Source organism: Vigna unguiculata, chromosome 3, assembly GCF_004118075.2.
Source record: "Vigna unguiculata cultivar IT97K-499-35 chromosome 3, ASM411807v1, whole genome shotgun sequence".
Lineage (NCBI taxonomy): Eukaryota > Viridiplantae > Streptophyta > Magnoliopsida > Fabales > Fabaceae > Vigna > Vigna unguiculata.
In genome coordinates, this window is record NC_040281.1 from 35,651,413 (window position 1) to 35,671,616 (window position 20,204).

General features: G+C 34.8%; 1 protein-coding gene across 1 annotated transcript; it reads right to left on the bottom strand.

The window, feature by feature from the left end:
* Positions 1–2,874: 2,874 nt before the first annotated feature.
* Positions 2,875–16,985, bottom strand: LOC114178461. The gene is made up of 3 exons (XM_028064381.1): positions 16,510–16,985; positions 8,530–10,232; positions 2,875–3,413 (listed from the first exon to the last, which is right to left on the bottom strand). The coding sequence occupies exons 1-3, from the start codon at positions 16,837–16,839 to the stop codon at positions 3,269–3,271; spliced, it is 2,178 nt and encodes a 725-aa protein (XP_027920182.1). The 5' UTR covers positions 16,840–16,985; the 3' UTR covers positions 2,875–3,268.
* Between the last annotated feature and the right edge of the window lie 3,219 nt (positions 16,986–20,204).

Consider the following 20,204-nt stretch of genomic DNA (forward strand, 5'->3'; position numbering starts at 1 on the left):
TAAAATACATTCACATCAAAATAATACAAAATATGTATAAATAATATGAATTGCATTACAAAGTAACAAGGTTGTTATGGCTAGTGCAAAGGACCAAGGAAAATGCGATAAAGCTTCTGTGGTCTATCACATATGTAGATTTATTTGGAAAATTTGATCATAATCTATATTGTTCTATTGTGGTCTATGAAATTCGGACACACCTCACAAACATAGTGTTCTGTGTCCGACACATACACCAACAGTTATAAGTAAAATGTCCAGAAAGATATATCTATATTTTTTTTACATAATTTTGATGACTCAAACAATGTTGAGAAACGTAAATATAATGATTTTCTAAAAATAATAAAGTTGTAAATTTATTATATACGTTTCTATTATGATTATAGAAATAAAGGAATAAATCTTTTATGATCATTAGTTTTCATTTTTTGAATATTAAATAAATGGATTAAATTTATTTTTATATTAGGTGACAATATGTTTGGATTATTACATTTGTTTAATCTTGTTTATAGATGATTTTGAATATATAAACATTGGTTGTTAAATTAAATAATTCATAATAATAATCTAATATATAGATCCATGTCGTTGTATCCTATACTTTAGAGACGACATGTGTTGAAATGTCCGTTTCCGTGGTACATAGATTGTGGTTGACTCGTTTGGGATACCCTGCTTGTAAAACTTATCGCTCATCATCCATGATTTCTTTTCTTTTTATATTTTCCACAACATATACTTTATTCACAATATATTTTTCATTTAATTACATTGGATTCTTTCTATTATTTCAACGACTTAAGTTGCATGCCATTGTGTAACACGTAGAAGGAGACTTGCCTTCCAATTCTACATGTGTTTTTTTTTTTTCGGATCATCCGATAAAACATCCTGCATCAAATAATTAACAATAGTTGTCATCTAGTTCGGACTTACTAGGTCTATCTGCAAAACGTCTTCCGGATCCTAGCTTAGTGTAGTAAGTGTTTCTTGTATTAGGGTTCGATGTTGGTCGATGCTTTTCGTACTTGCTAACTTAGAGAGAACGTCAACTCAAGCATTATCTTCTCTAGAAATGTGTTACTGAAAATTCCTTGAACTTATCTATCATACTTCTAGCTATATGAAAATCGTGCTACAATTGAAGCTCTTTTATTTAGAACTCACCCTTGATCGGCCCAGTAACAAGCTATAAGTCACTTTGGCATTTCAACTTCTTGGCGCCTAGTACATGAGCGAGCTCCAATCCTAAAATCAATGCTTTGTATTCAACTTGATTATTAGAGTGTCAAAGCCAAGCTTAATGGCATGTTCTACAACCAAATCATTAAGAACCTTCCATAATCACACTTGCCCCACTGCCTTTCCTATTTGACAAATCGTTCTCCAATGCACCACAACTTCATCAAGTTGGGGCAACTCAATTAGAAAGTTAGATAAGAACTGAGCTTTCATTGAGTCTCGATTTTGAAATGTCAAACCGAACTCAGACAATTTCACTGACCAGACTATCATCGGACGAACTAAATCGGATTTTTGGAATATTTGCTTGATAGGATAATTTGTTCGGAATGTAATATTGTAACTCCAGAAATAATGTATGAGACGTCACAGCGATAATACTAGTGCCAAAACTAGTTTCTAAACAGTTTGATATCTTTCTTCCACTATAGTTGTAAGGTCCTGCTTGTGAAATAAACAGGTTGTTGCTTTACTGAGCTTTTAGACAAGTACCATGTTGATTGTTGTGGGTGCTACTGTCAGGTACAACACGAGGTCCACATCAGGATGGGGACAGGCTAATACTGCCAAGGAAGTGATATCATTCTTGATATTCTAGAACATGGGCTCACACTTCTCATCCCAATAGTATTCTTGCACTCCTTTTACCAACTTGAAAAGGTTTAGCTTTTTTTTTTTCTTATCGTGGAAGGAACCCAGAGAGTGTTGCTAACTTCCCATTGAGTTTTTGGACCTATTTGAGAATCTCAGGGCTTCTCATAGAAAGAATAACCTCACACTTATCAAGGTTGGCACCAATGCCATGTTGTGTGATCATGAAGCCAATAAAATTTTCTCCTTTAACTTTGAAAAAGCAAATTTTTGGGTTAAGTGGTATATTGTGTGTTCGAATGGTTTCAAACACTTTCTCTAAGTCAACATGATGATCCTTGGATTTTACCAATTTGACTTCGTCAAATATAAACCTCCATTGTTTTAACAATGAGGTTAGTAGTGATGAACTATCTTCATTCCCCATCTCAAAAATGAGTAATCGCATCGTATAAGGATCATATACAATGTGGAGGCATGATAAAGTTTTGCAGATGTCCCACTTAGATGTCAAATGTTTTTATTGAATTTGGTTGAACAATCTCTAACTTGAACTAACCTGATTGTTGGCGAATAATCGAGCTAAGAATCACCATGAGAAGGAAGTCCACCTATAATAACTCTCAAACACCTAAGTCGATAAGAGATTTTTTAGTGACTATGTGAGTAAAAATAATTATCATATAAGATACTTAATGTACTGTGGCATATATTTACAACTTTTTAAACCTAAGAATGAGCAAGAGAGAAAGCGCTTCGAAATTTGAAGAGGGAGAATATATATATATATATATATATATATATATATATATATAGAGAGAGAGAGAGAGAGAGAGAGAGAGAGAGAGGGCACTTAGAAAGAGGAAGAGCATACAAAAAACGAGTGGGTGAAGAATTTTAAATTCGTATTTATTTTTTGAATTTCAAATTCTAGTGGTTTACTATTTAAAATACCATGTCAAAAAATCCTAAATTCCAATTCTTTTGAATTTCTTTATCCATACAGCCCATTTTACAGTAAACAATTTTAAATTCATCAAATAATATAAACATTCCACCTCATCCAAGGAGACAATAAAGGAAGCCCTCAAAGGAAGCTCTCAAGTCAGACATTATACAAACATTACAATCACTCCCAAACATAAACTCCCAGATAATATACAGTAGTAGCAGCATTCTACAAATAAGACATACCAACAACGTTGGTCTACTATAGAAGATCTTAACTTAGGGAATTACCCAAAAAAAGATTATCAAGGGAAAAGTGGAAATCAGAACTGTAGATGAAAGCCATATTATTCCCTACTCATTCATCAAAGAACAAATTCCCAGAAAGTACGGGTTATACTACAGATTACAAAAGTAATCATAATACAAGCGAACAAATAAATGGACATGGACTACAAGAAAATAATGTAGTTACACCTTACTTTCGGGGAATTGAAAGACTGCTCTCGAGCATAAAGGAGAGATCATGCATCTGTGACATCAGCATCTCTACGTCATCTTTTGACCCTACTGCAGTGGAAACATCTCCAGGGTTTTCTCTCTCGACATCCACTTCAGCCACCCTAAACATGCAACAGATGCAATAAATTTCTATTTTTATAATAGAAAATGTCAATTAAGAAACAATGTTAGTGAGAAGAGTGTGCAAAACCCACATCAATTATCCGAGGCATCAAAAGTGTAAATAGTTTAAAATTAAGAACTTCCAAGCCTCTAGCACTTTTAGGGTAGAAGAAAATAGTAGTTGCCTAGGGTGGAGAAAGATGTTTGAACATTGCACTTATAATAAAAGATTATTAAAATAAAGAAAACAACCCAAAGTTTGCTCCTTCCAACATTCTTTATTCCATAACATGCAAAGCTAAGAATCATGCCATCAATCATTTCCTCTTTCAACTAGTCCATCCAAGAGAATCCTTGTGCACTACTAGATACATCAGTTTCTGTTAGGAATGAATTTAGGGAGCATCTAAATTGAAAAAAACCTCTACAGATTTATTATAGATAGAAAAATAAGGAAAAGGTCAAATTGTACATAATAGTACTGGGTCAAGTTGTTAGTTATTTCAGTTATGTCTGTTGGAAATCTTTTATATATGGGACTCTTCCTCTCCAGGGTGTTATACTAGAGTGCGATTTTGTCTTACTAGGTTTCCAGTGTGAGAAGGAGAGTGCTCTTTTTAGGGGTATACATTGTATACCTTGTTTCTTGCAAGAGTTATGTTGATAATCAATACCAAAATTATTCAATTCTTTTTCTCTCTTGCGGTGTCTTTGAGTCGTTCTTTGTTAGGAATATGTTATCACTTGAACATATTAATATGAAAGAAAGAAAGAAATGTTTTATTCAACTGATTTTTTTGAAACCATACATCGGTCTCTATCTATAAAAAACTCTAACCCTATAGTAATAATTATAAAGAAATTCTAGAATCTTCAAAAATTTCCTAGTAATACACTTAATATCCTATTAACAACACTCCTCCTAAGGCTAGTAAATAGATACCTATCATTCCCAACTTGCATGTAAAATCATGAAATCGTTAGTTGGAAGACTTTTGGTAAACACATTTGCTAACTAAAGTCCGAATGGGACATAACATAAGTAGTGATAAGGTTACTATCAAATTTCTTTTTAATAAAGTGTCGATCTATCTCTCTTAATAACAATATTTTTTTTATTAGATGCATAGCTAATGATAAGCATTTAACTTTAGGATCTAACTTTCCATGCAACTGACTATGAATATAAACAAACAAAACACATCCAAACACCTGACTATGAAGACTAGAGAGAAAAGGAACATATAGAAAGAAGAAAGACATGGACTCAAACCATCTAAAAAACGATAGCAGTGAAGATAGCCTCACCCCAAATAGATTTAGGGACATACATGCGGAAAAAAAGTGTTTGTGTCACCTCAAGAGAATGCCTATTTTTTTTTCAGCAACACATTTTTGTTGTGGTGTATCCACACATGTGAATTCATAAACAACACTATTCTCAAAAAAGAATTCAAATTTTTCTTTCATGAGGAAAATCCATGTAACATGGGTAAATTATTAATAAAAGTGAGAAACCATTTAACACCAGATATACCAAAGTTTGATGCAAGCCCCCAACGTCAAAATAAACCAAATCAAAAGGATGAACACATTTTTTTATCACTAGGAGGATATGTGGCATAATGGTGCTTTGCAAGTTGACATACAACACATTTAAATGACTCGAGATTATTTAAAAAATAAGGAAGGGAACATAAACATAGACTTCAAAACAAAAAAAAAAAGACAAATGTTCTAGACTACAGTGGAGAAGCCAAATTTGAGAGGATTAAAAGTAGTTCAAGATTGAAGACAAGAGACACCTGTTTGTATATTGATACTATCCTTAGTTCCCAAGTTCTTAAAGCAATACAACCCTCTTGTTCCTTAATCGTTACAATCATCCTCCCCATGGCAAGATCATGATAAACATAATGAGTGGGAAAGGTTACAGAATAATTTAGGTCATGAGTAAGTTTTGAAACATAAACAAAAATTAAGAGAAATATTGCCACATCCAACTACTAGGATACATGTTCCATTGACAACAGTAATGTCATTACAAGAAAATGATGAATGAGGGAACATATGGTTTGTCGCACCAGAGTCTAGAACCCAAGAGTCCTTACATAAAGTTTTAGAAACATTAAAAGACGAATTGGAGTTATTACCAATCATGGTTAGAGAGAAAATACTAAAAGGTGACTTACTTTTAAGGTTTAAACACCATGAGAAATTTTAGATGTTCAAGTCCAAGATGTAGTGCAAGCATTCCTTCTTCAATTGAAGAGCATGAAGGAGATTTGCCTAAATTTTCAAAATCTAAAGTTGTGATGCTAAAATAAATGATAGGGACACCTTAACTCCCTTCCGCTGACAAAGGACGACAATGGACAATAGACCAATAAGACAAAAATCTCTGGTGACAGAGGAAGACAGTGGCTCTAGTAGATGTGGCCAACTGGAGCAGTGGCTACGACAATAATGATGGTGAAAGCAATATTGACAAACTTGGATTTATCTAACGAAAGATCATTTTGAACTTTTGCCTATTTATATGTCTTTCCTCAATGAAATTAAAAATCAATTTGGAAAAGTAATAAAAATCTTATGTAGCGATAATGCCAAATAATATTTTTCCTCTAGTCTATCTAAACTCTTAAGCTCGTAAGTATTTTGCATCAATCTACGACAGTAATGATGGTGAAAGCAATAGTGACAAACATGGATTTATCTAATGAAAGATCATTTTTGAACTTTTGTCTATTTATATGTCTTTCCTCAATGAGATTAGAAATCAATTTGGAAAAGTAATAAAAATCTTACGAAGCGATAATGCCAAATAATATTCTTCCTCTAGTCTATCTAAACTCTTAAGCTCGTAAGTATTTTGCATCAATCTACTTGCCCTTATTGATCTCAACAAAATGGTATAGCAAAAAGGAAAAATAGACATCTGGTTGAAGCTGCTCATACCTTATTAATTGATGCAAATATGCATGTTTATTATTGAGGTGATGCTATCCTAACTGCCTATTTCCTCATTAACATAATGCCTTCTTCACCTACTCCATTTTATTTCGACAATAACCCCCCTTCAATATCACACCATATGTTTCTATCATATATGTTTTGCCCATGATGTCTATAGGTTTATATAAACTCTCAGCCAAAACCATCAAATGTGTTTTCATGGGTTATTCTCAACTTCAAAAAGGATATCAATGTTACTCTCCAACTACCAAGAAGTACTATATGTCTATCAATGTCACCCTTTTCTAACCAACTCCCTTCTTCCCTCCTACACAAGATTCTATTTCTATCCAACTTGTTTTACTTGTGTCCTTAATTGAATCTTTTGTTCCTTCGACTTCTAACACCTAAAATACCATACAAAATCTTTCTAAATCGTCATCACCACCTTTTATTACCTATCAACACATGAACTGAATAGCTAGTCTAGTATCTCAAGGTGAGTCCTCTTCAGCAAATCCTTCTCAATCATCACCTAATATCATGTCCTGAACAAGATGACTCTAGTTGGCTCATGTTCTCAAACAATCTTCCGTGCTTGGTTTGAAAAGTTTAGCCACATTGTTCAAGCATTTGGAATGAAACATAGTGAGGCAGACCACTATGTTTTCTATTGTCAAACCACCCCTAGAAAATGTGTATACTTAACCGTGTAAGTTGACAATATAGTTATTATAGGGAATGATGCTACTTAAATTTCTCAGTTAAAGGAACACATACGCAATCATTTTCAAACCAACAATCTTGGAAATCTCAAATAACCTAAAAATAATACAAAGGAATCAAATGAATTTTATAGAATGAATTTCCTTCCTTTAGGATCTCATACTTACAACAACTTTAGATACATCAAATACAATGTATGAGAGGGAAGAGAAGAGAATTTGAAAAGCTATATCTAGAAACTAGGTGCAGTGCAGCAGAAAGCACACAACACCTTTACAATAAATTCTATTTAAGACTATTTATTCTAACAATTTATAATCATTCAAAGTATAACAATGGAAACCTATTAATGGAGAATATACCTAATTATCAATTGTACATATTTCCCCAATTACTAAGATCAAATCATATCTTTTACAAACAAGAAAATATTCTTGATTCAGTCATGGGATTTGTTTTACTTAATGATTAGACCTCAGGCAAACTTCCATTCCATGTCTAAACCTTATCCTAAATTGTCAGCCAAGTATTGTGGACCTTATTTGGTTTTACAACAAGTTGGACCATTGCAACTTACAACTTCCAAAATAAGCCTGCATACATCCGGTTTTCCATAGGATATAGGAGGTCATCCAATTGACTCAGACTTTCCAGCAGTGGTGCAGGGAACAATAGACAATTATCGACCTTTGCCAATTTTAGGCACTAGAACAGTGATAATAAATTGGATACAGAAATTCCTGAGGTGTTGGTGCATTGACTGGGCAAGCTGTCAGAAGAAACTACCTGAGAAGATCTTTCATCTATTTGTAATCAGTTTCTAGATTTCAACCTTGAGAACAAGGTGGCTTTTGAGGGAGGGAGTATTGTTAGGAATGATCTTAGGGAGCATCTAAAATGGAAAAACCTCTCCAGGTTTATTGGTTTATTATAGAAAGAAAAATAGGAGAAAGGGTGAAATTGTAAATAATAGTAGACTGGGTCAAGTTGTTAGTTATTTCAGTTAAGTCTGTTGAAAGTCTAGTACATATAAGACTTCTTCCTCTTCAGTGTTTTTGTCTTACCGAGTTTCCAGTGTGAAAAGGAGAGTGCTCCATTTGGGGGTATACTTTGTATACTTTGGTTCTTGTAAGAGTTTTGTTGAGAATCAATACAAAAATTATACAGTGCCTTTTGTCGTTCTTTGTTAGGAATCTGTTATCTTCTTTTTAGTTCAAGAGATTCCAAACAGTCTCCTTAGTGGTGGATCTCAGCCGTGTAAACATCTCTTTTGTTGAATTATACAATTAGCACTAAATGGTAACTTGAGTGACTGAACTGAAACTCCTAAAGGTGTTGAAAAAACAGTCAAGTCCACCTGGTACTAAGAAAGTGACTGAATTGAACTACATAATTATATTAAATATTTGGAACCAACAAAATATCAAGTCTCACCTGTTGGAATAAGTAGCTTGAAGAGAACTCGGTGAACTACCAAACTGTCCAGGAAATAAATCATGCTGTGGAAGCCCGCTAAATTCTATATTTTGTGATCTGATTGACAAACTTAGTAAATTCGCTTCAGATGTCCTTTCGGCAGAAGTCTGATTTGCAGTTTGATTCAAAACATTGCTGGAATGATCTTGGTTAGTGGCCAAGCTAGTAAAGTCATTCCAATCATCAAATGAATCAATATCATTAGTAGTCCTGGTATCATTTGTTTTGTTGTTGCTGTCTTGCCATTGGTTATCTTGAGTCCAGTCAAAACTATCATGAGAAAAAGCATTAGTACCCTTTTCTGTTTTCATGTCATTAAGATCAGCAGATATCCCAGTCTGGGCAGTAATCAAAGAGTCGGAAACAACACTAGCAGGATTATGTGAAATAGCTGAGCCAGTAAAATCATTCCATGCATCAAATGAATCACCCACTTTATTAGTAGTCACAATACCAGTTCCCTTGGTATCAACGGCCTGCCACTGGTCATCTTGCATCCAGTCAAAATTACCAGAAGCACTTTCAGCTGTTCTGGTATCATTTCGACCCTGGGTCAATTCAAATGTATCAATTTGATTCATTACCTCTGAGTTGGATACACCAAAGGAGGAATGTTGTGTATTGACTGAGCCAGTGAAGTCATTCCATGAATCAAATGAGACCACAGCTACATCAGCACTGATGGTATCTGTTGTTTCATTATTGCTATCTTGCGATTGATGTTGCATCCAATCCAAATCCTTGTTAGAAGAGCTATTGGCATCCTCCACCATTTTGGTATCATTAAAATCAACAGAAAAGCCAATATTTCTAGTCTGGCCAGTTGTATTTGAGCTGGTAACAGTACTAGAAGGGTCTTGCGTGCTAGCTGAGCCAGTAAAATCATTCCATTCATCAAATGAATATTTATCTTCAGCATTAGCCACGGCATCAGTTGTCTTGTTATCACTCCCTTGCCATAGGTCATCTTGCATCCACTCAAGATTTCTACTAGAACCACTAGCACTATCTGTTGTTTTAGTACCAATATGATTGATGGTCGATTCTGATTTCCCAGTCTGGGCATGTAACATCGAGTTTGAAGTTCTCCATCCATCACCCTGAAAATAATCATGTTCAGTGGATGCTGAGGGATGGAAATCGTCATTCTCCTTACCTCCAACAGAACCTTTCCAGACTCCATGTGCTGTATCTAAATCAACTTTAGAATGATCAACAGATTTTGACAATTCGTGAATAGGACCAGAACTAGATGATGTAAAGCTTGCCTCCCAATTGGAAAATGAATCATCACTCGGATTTTCTGCAGACCCTGAAGCCATTTCTGAAGCTTGTACATTCTGAAACAAACTAAGATTTTCATTCGCTTGGAATGTGTTATCTAACACAGTACCCACCTGTCTTCCAGAAGCCAAGTTCTGTCCAAACACATCTGAATCAGATTCCTTCCGGTCAAAATAACTATCAAGATCAACTCCAGCCAAACTTAATGAACTTCTTCCCAAAAAAGCTGCAGAATCTGAAGTACTCAACTGAGTTATCTCAGCCTCGGAAGGCCATCTAATTTCCAAATCCAGCAGTTCAGATAGGGGAATCTCATCTTTTGATTCATTCCTCCCCCTGTTCCATTCATTTTCATCCACCACTGGTGCCACCATCTCCTGCCAATCAATGCACAAAGTTATCACAAAAATACATAAAATAAAACACCTCAATTTGTTAATAAAAAATTAAAGACAACCTATTATCACCTTTAATACAAACCTTTATTGTATCATTTACCATGGTAAAACTCCAATTTAGATTGGAAAACATTCTGGTCAAAGTCTCTAAGGGATCCTAACCAGAGCATTCAATGTGTATTTGCCCTTAAATAAGGTATTGAATATCTCCATGATACCGTTCAGCTCTGTATTGAAGGCTTTTGTATCCGATATGATACAAAGTACTTTATTGGACACCTTACAGCCTCCATGCATCTCAAGTAAAGGGTGTAAGGATGCAGAGAACACAACATGGATCCCATAGAGGAACACCTTTAGATTCCTTCCATCTTCACAGGATTCTCCGGTATAGAGAAAATTCTATGAAGTATTTTTCAGACAGAAATTGAGTTGGAGTTGCCCATTGATTGATGTTATGCTCTCTAAAGTAAGAAAAAATTCTCTAGTGGAAACTGAAATTCATAGAAGTTTGCACATCATCTCTCTAGCGGGTCTACTATCTTCTTGAAATTCAAGTCTACAACCTCGTATAACTACATGAAATGTAACTAATAGCAATAGCTAATCTTTGCTACAATTTTTCAACATCGTCTAATGTGTAATGGCAGTTGAGCTCTACAACAGGTGTTGATCTAGTGATAATAGTTACTGGATATTATCAAGCTCTTAGATTATAGAGGATTTTGCATCTCAATGGAAGGAGGATTGAACATCCAATTGTTGGAATTGTCACGAATACTAAAGCCAAGTAACATTAAATGTCCAGATCGGTGGCAATTGGGGTTTTCAATATTTATTAGGAAGTGCTTAACCCAATGCGAAAGTCTCCTCACAACTGAGTTCAAGTAAGTTAAAGCATAGTAATTTCCAAGTTGAATGTCTGATAAGTCATTGAGCGATGTTACTTTATCTTTGCAACAAGTTCAACAATGAGTGTTCAATCTTCCACCTACTAAACTGCAAAATCCTCATATTAAACTCTACAGTGGAAAGAAACTTTGAGCTGAAACTGTGTGGTTTTGATACAACATAGGTGTTTTATTTATATTAAGAAAAAGGAATCAATACAATAAATAGAGGAGATTTGATATGCTCTAATAACAAAGATATGATACAAGAATAAATAAAAATTCCTAATAACAAATCTAGTGGTGATGCTTCTAGACTCTAGTTTTTCTCTTTCCAATGACAACTCACCTCAATATATTTTATCCTCTCATAAAAGAGTGGATCAGAGGCAATGTGTAATTCTACCTAGTTGTCACATACAAGGTGCATTTGGGAACTTTGTTCAAATTTAAGCTCTTCAAGGAGTTGTTATAGCCATGAGCTTAGAAGTGATTAATGTTGTTAGATATAGTTTGATATTATTAAGATATTGTTTGATATTATTAAGATATTGTTAGATATTGATAACCACAATATCAAACAATATCTTCTATTTGATCTTTTTATTTTCAGTTACTCTTTTTACTTATACCTCTCTCTATTATAAATAGATTACCCTATGTGTGGTTTATACACAAGGGAGATTAATCTCAATCCCTATTTTCTTTATTCTCAACATGGTATCTAGAGCTTAAGGTTTTTTTTTCTTTTTCCACTATCGCTGCCTCCGCCGCTGCCGCCACCGCCGTTGCCACCGGAGCCGCCGCCAGGAGCCGTCGACGGAGCCGCCGCCGGAGCCACTGCCGGAGTCGCCACCATTGTCGCTGCCGAGTCGTCGTCGCCGGAGTGTTAGTTCCGACCGGCGACCATACAGTTTTGATCGTCCCTCACGCGCCATTCGAAGCCGCGTCTCTTCCAGTTCCTCCATGGCGTCTTCCGCTGCCTCTTTCAGTTCTGAAATCTCTTCTGTTTCATCTGATATACTTGTTATGTACAACAAATTTCTCAAATGGTACAAGGATCAACAGTTTTCTAGTTCCACTGCATTTGTTGGTCTAACTCAATCTTCTTCTCCTGGTCCTTGGGTTTTTGATTCAGGAGCCACTGATCATATTACTGGTAACAAATCTTTGTTCTCTTCTTTATCCTCTACTAATCCTTTACCTTCTGTTACACTGGCTGATGGTTCTAGAGTCTCATCTCATGGTGTTGGCACTGTTAAAATTTTTCCTTCTTTAATCATTGATAATGTTCTTTATGTCCATGGGTCTCCTTTTAACCTGTTGTCCATCAGTCGCCTAACTCGTTCTCTTGATTGTGTTGTTTCTTTTACCAACAATTCTGTCTGTTTACAGGACCGGAGTTCGAAACAGGTGATTGGCACAGGATATGAGTCTCATGGTCTTTATCATCTCCGTCCCTCTACACACTTTGGTGCAGTTATGGAGTCTCCCTCTCTTATTCATGCTCAGTTAGGTCATCCAAGCCTTGCCAAGTTACAACAGCTTGTCTCTGCCTTGTCCAAGTTGTCTCGTTAGGATTGTGAGTCGTGTCAATTAGGCAAGCATACTCGTACTTCTTTTCCTCGTAGTGTCACACGTGATGCTTCGTCCCCTTTTGCCTTGGTTCACTCTGACATTTGGGGTCCTAGTCGCGTTAAGTCTACTTTAGGTTTTCAATACTTTGTTACTTTCATTGATGATTACTCCAGATGCACTTGGTTATTTTTAATGAAACATCGTTCGGAATTATTTCATATCTTTCAATCTTTTTTTAATGAAATTAAAACTCAGTTCGGTGTTTCTATTAGAGTTTTGCGTAGTTCGGTGTTTCTATTAGAGTTTTGAGTTCTCCCTTTATTTTAAGAGTCAATCTTCACCTCTGACTCCATCCAATCCTGACAACTCTTCTAATACCTTTAATGTTCCTATTGTTTGTGACCCTCTTACTGTGTCTTCTTCACCCTCGGTTCCTGCTCCACAGTCACCTGCTCCTCCACCACCTCTTCAAGTTTATAGTCGTCGTAATCAATCACAACCACCACCATGTGACTCCACTCAAGTGCCAACTACTCTGTCTCCTCTGGCTCTGACACTTGAGTCTGACCTTCCCATTGCCCTCCGAAAAGGTATGCGTTCTACCCGTAATCCCTCTCCCCATTATATTGCTTTGAGTTATCATCGCTTGTCATTACCTTTTTATACATGTCTTTCCTCTCTTTCTTCTGTGACCATTCCAAAAACTGTCTGTGACGCTTTAGTCCATCCTGGTTGGCGTCAGGCCATGGCAGATGAATTAAGTGCTCTTCATAATAGTGGAACTTGGGAACTGGTCCCGTTGCCGTCTGGGAAATCTGTTGTTGGTTGCAGGTGGGTGTTTGCTATCAAAGTTGGACCTGATGGTACTATTGATCGCCTCAAAGCTCGTCTTGTAGCCAAAGGTTATACTCAAATTTTTGGGTTGGATTATAGAGATACTTTTTCCCCCGTGGCAAAGATGGCTTCTGTTCGTTTATTTATCGCCATGGCTGCTCTTCAACAATGGCCTCTATATCAACTAGATGTTAAAAATGCTTTCCTCAATGGTGATTTGCAAGAAGAAATCTATATGGAGCAACCTTCTGGATTTGTTGCTCAGGGGGAGTCTTCTGGGATGGTATGTCGTCTTCGCAAATCCCTATATGGCCTAAAACAATCTCCTCGGGCTTGGTTTGGAAAGTTTAGCAATGTTGTTCAGCAATTTGGTATGACTCGGTGTGAAGCAGATCATTCTGTCTTTTATCAACACTCGAGTGCTGGATGTGTTTACTTGATAGTATATGTTGATGACATCGTTCTTACAGGGAGTAACAACCATGGCATCTCTCAGTTGAAACAACATATCTGTCACTATTTTCAGACCAAAGATCTTGGCAAACTCAGATATTTCTTGGGTATTGAGGTGGCACAGTCCAATGATGGTATTGTTATATCTCAGAGAAAGTATGACATGGATATTCTAGAGGAAACTGGGTTGATGAGTTCAAAGTCTGTTGATACACCCATGGATCCCAATACTAAACTTCTACCAAATCAGGGGGAGCCTATATCTGATCCTGAGCAGTATAGACGATTGGTTGGGAAATTGAATTATCTTACTGTTACTCGTCCTGACATTTCCTTTGCAGTCAGTGTGGTAAGCCAATTTCTTAATTCTCCATGTGAAGATCATTGGAATGCAGTCATTCGCATCTTGAAGTATATTAAAAAATCTCCTGGAAAAGGATTGTTATATGGTTCTAATAACCATACAAGAGTTGTTTGCTATTCAGATGCTGATTGGGCAGGATCTCCTTCTGATAGAAGATCTATATCTGGGTATTGTGTCTCCATTGGTGGTAACTTGATCTCGTGGAAAAGTAAGAAACAAAGTGTTGTAGCAAGATCCAGTGCAGAAGCATAATATAGAGCTATGGCCTCAGTTGCCTGTGAACTTGTTTGGCTCAAGCAATTGCTTCAAGAGTTACAATTTGGAGATATTACTCAAATGACACTTGTGTGTGACAATCAGGCTGCCCTTCATATTAGCTCTAATCATGTCTTTCATGAGAGGACCAAACACATTGAGATTGATTGTCATTTCGTTCGGGAAAAGGTTATGTCTGGAGACATCAAGACTGAGTTTGTTAACTCAGGTGATCAGTTAGCAGATATTTTTATGAAGTCTTTACGGGGGCCTAGAATTGATTATATTTGTAACAAGCTTGGCACATACGATTTGTATGCTCCAGCTTGAGGGGGAGTGTTAGATATAGTTTGATATTATTAAGATATTGTTAGATATTGATAACCACAATATCAAACAATATCTTCTATTTGATCTTTTTATTTTCAGTTACTCTTTTTACTTATACCTCTCTCTATTATAAATAGATTACCCTATGTGTGGTTTATACACAAGAGAGATTAATCTCAATCCCTATTTTCTTTATTCTCAACAAATGTAATTGTCCTGTATTTTGCTTTTGTACATGATCTTGCCACAACATTTTGTTCCTCATTTTTCCATGACTTTAAATTACCTCCAACAAGAACATAAGAACATGATACCTCGGAGTAGTGCATTTATCACTTGGTGACCCTGCCCAGTCAGCGTCAGAATATCTAAGAATTTGATGATTTTTTTATATAAATGAGGCCATTTCTAGGAGCCCTTTCAATATACTTTAGGATCTGTACAATTTCACCTCAATGGTCTTAATAATTAGTGTTTAAAAATTGACTTGCTATGCTTACTGGAAAGGTAATGTTAAGCCAGGTCACAGTGAGGTAATTTAGCTTACCAAATAACCTTATGTATCTCCTAAATCAGAATAATGTTCTCCTTGGGCAGGTACAAGTAGAGGCATTTGATAATATGCCTGGAACTATTCTCACTAGATCAACCCTCATTCAAGAGCTCAACAGTCATTATGCACAGAAGATGTTGTGATTAGCCCATCACTGTCACAATCCTCTATATACAGAAGAGATTGATATATCCCTGGAATGTTCTCACTAGAAATTCTTAGTAAACCAACAACCCTCATTGCAGAGCTCAATTGTCATTATGCATCAGAAGGTGCTGCTATTAGCTATCACTTTCCGTTACATTTCATGCAGTTATGTGAGACTGTACACTAAATCCAATTTGAATTTCAAGAAGATAAGGGATCACCTAGGGAGAAGATATACGAACTTTAATGAATTTCGATTTCCACTGGAATATTTTCACCCAATGTTAACAACTTGAACTCAACCTCGTCTAAAAAATACCTCTATAATTTTCTTTATACTGGATAATCCTGTGAAGAAGGTTCCACTGTGAATCCATGCCGGGTTCACAGGTCTGCACCCTTTACTCGAGATGCATGGAAGTATCTAAGGTTTCCTGCCATATTGTGTATGACTTTGACCAGAACAGAAAACAATACTAGACTGCATCAAAGATTTTTTTAAAAATTAAGAACAAAACTTAGACGTAGTATTGCTCTCCGATCGAAATTGGAGTTTCACCTTGAAAACCAATACTGACATTTAAGGTAAGCATTTATTCCATATATTGTCATGGTAGAATTCAAATTTTGATAGAAAAAACACGCTAAAAGCACCTACAAAACTCCATCTAAGATTTATCTTAAAACAAATCATAGCCTAACAAAACGAACTATCATTTATCTACTTCTCTTTCCTATTTGCATTATAAACAAAAGAAAAACGGACATTACGTCAAAACAACACCTATCATTTCCAATTTTCAGCATTAAAAACATTCCTAATAGTAGAGAAAACACTGAGATTGGTATTACCGATCCATCTAGTTGAAGCGATTCAAGTAGCCACCGATAGCCAATGGTGCTCTTGAATTTGATGGGTTCAGGAGGGAGGTCCTTGCGGGAATTCGTGCCGCAAAATACGCAGACGAAAGATTGCATGTCGCGTATGAGTCTGCCATTGCAATTCTTACAGCGAAGATAAGACGGCGAGGGATCCAACTTCGCTATGGTTTCGGAGACGGATGGAAGCTTCGGGAGCGCAAGATTTTCCTCTTTCTCGGGTTCGTACCATGAGAGGTTCGCCTCTTTGCGGAGCAGAATCCGGAGCTGCTTTATCTGATCTAATGGCATTTCGAATGCCATTCTTAGGGTTTTGATTGAGAGTGTCTCTCGCTTCTTCTTCTTCGTCTTGAATCAGTGAGGAGACAAGTGAAGAAAAAAGAAGACCAATGTTAGAGATGCGATTTGGTTTTGCGGAACACAATTACAGGCCTGTGTGAAAGGGTGCCGTTGTGGATCAATAGAGTTTTCAAATTTTTTTTTAAAGGTAAAGAAACAAATAATTATTTGTTTTAAATAATTTCATTTAAATATAGGTTTGTTTTCTTTATTTTTTTTTAATTTTATCTTCATTTTGGTTTTGTGATTAATTAGATTCTATTTTCGTCAACTTTGATAAATTTGATCATTTTTAGTAACGGTGGTTAAATAGTTCACGTAGCTGAATAGTGCATGTCATGTGTCTGTTCTTGTTTTTTGTTTTGAAGGTTTAATTACTCGTAAGGTACCCAGTTTGGGTCAAGGGTGTCAAATTGGTACCCCGCGAAAAAAAGTTGTCAATTTGATACCCAATTAAGTTTAAGTACATCAATCAAGTCAATTTTCATTAACGCCGTTAAAGTTATTAACATTGACCAATTAAAAGAGTCTGTTGACACAAAAATTTGACACCTGGAATACCAATTATTTGTGACGTGGTAATTTAAATAAAAAATAGGAATTTTTGAAATGAATTAAAAAAAATTGTAATGTTCGGAGTGGTCCTAAGTCAAGAAAAGCATAAAAACACAGTGAGAAGTGAGAAGGTGATCGAGGTTCATGCGATTTGGGGTTTCTGCAAAGCACAGGTGAAATCGTTTTGAGAAGGTGTGATTGAGATCGCAGAGGGGAGGAGACACTATTTTTTTGTCATTTCCTTCTTCAGTGCATTCTCTCTCTTTCTTCTCATCCCGTTTCTCTCTTCTTCTCGCCCCCTTTCATATACTCCGCCCCCAATCTTATTTCACTCCCATTTCCACCGATTTTCATCTTCTAATTTTCACCATCGACGACTAATCTGTGAGTCCTAAATTCCCATTTCATCTCCCTTCCGATTCATGACACAATGATGTTAGACCAAGCTTCTAATTTTTTCCTCTTTCATTTTTCTGTCACTTTTATTCTTTGAACTGTACAGCGACATTTGTTGCTAGAATAGGGTAATTTCAATTCCAATGCCAATTTCTAAATATTCTGATTTTTTTTTGTTTCTTTTTAGGTTTGGGATTTTAGGGTTTTGAAGTTTCTACGCCTAACCCGGGGGGATATTGATTGGAAGGAGGGGGAAAGGAAACTGGGATAATGGTTTCCTCAGAAGCTTTATTTTTATTGAGAAAAATCAAGAGGGTATATTTGGGACTAGGAAGAAGGTTAGGTTTAGAGGATACACCACTTTTTTTTATGCCGACGAAGAATACGCACAACCCTCACTGCGAGACATTGCAAATTGATTGGAAAGCACCTCTACAACTACGAACCACACACCACAAAACCACATCTTCAGGTCTGAACCAACAAGCAAATGGAGAGGAAGAAGAAGATGATAACGACCACAAATGACTTAGGGAAAATTCAAACTTTACCATTCATTAAATAATTTGTACACGTAACACTGTACAATTTTTTTTTTTTTACACATCTTCTTTCAACGACACATATCTGTTATGCATTGCCACATCACCACAAATTTAACACTATTTCTGACTATCTAACGGGATGCACCTGATTGATGCACTTAAACTTATTTGGATATCAAATTGACACATTTTTTTTGCGAGGTATCAATTTGACACCCTTAACCCAAACTGTGTACCTTACGAGTAATTAAACCTTTTTTTTAATTTTAAGAAAATTGTTCACATGTAACTCATAATTGTGTCACGTGTGTCAATGTTAGTGTCATATATCAATTTGTGGTTGTCCTATTTATTTTTGTTCAATTCAGTCTCTATATTCATTATTTTTGTTTAATTTAGTTCCTATATTTGCTATTTATTTTAGTCTAAATTTTTGTTAAAATAAATAAATTTTGTCCCTTTCAAATTAACACCAACTTTAATATCTTTTATAAATATTATACTAATATTTCTTCTCAAATTTATATTTTTATTAATTATTTTTAATAATCAATTATAAATTATTAAATTTAATTACAAATTAAATATAATTCTTAAATATAATTGTTAAATAGAGTACAATTATTTAAAATATTTAAAATATTATTAGAATATAATTATTAAATTGTTTCTTCTAATATTTATATTCTAAAATAATAATATTTTTAAAATATATTTAAAAATTTTACAAATATTATAAATACTTTATACTAATATTTATAAAATTAATATATTTTGCATATGCTAATATATATTTTTAAAACATTTAATAATCATATTTTAATAATATTTTAAATAATTATATTCTACTTTAAATTAAATCTAATAATTTGTAATTGAATTTAAAAAATAATTAATAATAATGTTAATTTTAAAAGTAAATATATAATATTTATAAAAAAAATCAATTTTGTCTCAATTTAAAAGGGACAAAATGATTCCATTTAAAAAAACTAAAACTAAATTGAAAAAAAAAATTATGAATATAGAGAATGAATTGAATAAAAATAATAAATATAGAAACTAAATTAAACAAAAACAAAGAACACAATCACAAGTTGACATGTGACACTAACATTGACACGTGACACAATTATGACTTGATACGTGGACAATTTTCTTAGAATTAAAAGAAAATAAAAAAAATAATAAAAAATCAGGTGCTGGCACGTGACATGTACTGCTAGAAAATGTTAACTATTTAACCACCGTTAGTAAAATGAACCAAATTGATCAAAATTTGACAAAAATGAGGACATTATTGAACACAAAATAAAGATGAGGACCAAATTGAACAAACATAATGAAAATATAGACCAAATATGTATTTAAGCTTTAAATAAGTTGTGTATGGAAGCCTGCAACTTTCGTTTAGATTAAGTAACAAGAAAAAATTGTAGTTAGAAACACAATTAAATTACATAGGCACTAAAATCTTATATTAAAAAGAAGGTAATGAGTGAATGATTAATAATTTACTATATACTTATCGGTAAATACTATATTTTTTTATTCTCATAGCCAACATTAGTTTCTTTAAGGTTAAAATACCCTTTTAGTCTCAATTTTCGTCAAGTTTTGTCAAATAAGTCCTAATTTTGGATTTGTGTTCAAATAGGTTCCAATTTTCATCAATTTTATTCAATTGGGTCCTTTTTGCTAACATCATTTAAATCATTAACATTCATGAACAGTGACTGCCACGTGTCACTTCGTGGTTTTTTTTATTTATTTTTTTTAAATGTCCACGTGTCAACCAATTAGCGTGCTACGTGCCAAAGTCAATTTGTTATT

Bases quoted from the DNA above. Each gene is read 5' to 3' on its own strand.
- LOC114178461 (XM_028064381.1), bottom strand. From the start codon at position 16,839: ATGGCATTCGAAATGCCATTAGATCAGATAAAGCAGCTCCGGATTCTG. The intron at 10,233-16,509 runs GTAATACCAATC...ATTGATTGGCAG, and splicing joins CGCTTCAACTAGATGGATCG to GAGATGGTGGCACCAGTGGT. The intron at 3,414-8,529 runs GTGAGACTTGAT...TTGCATGTTTAG, and splicing joins CAAGCTACTTATTCCAACAG to GGTGGCTGAAGTGGATGTCG.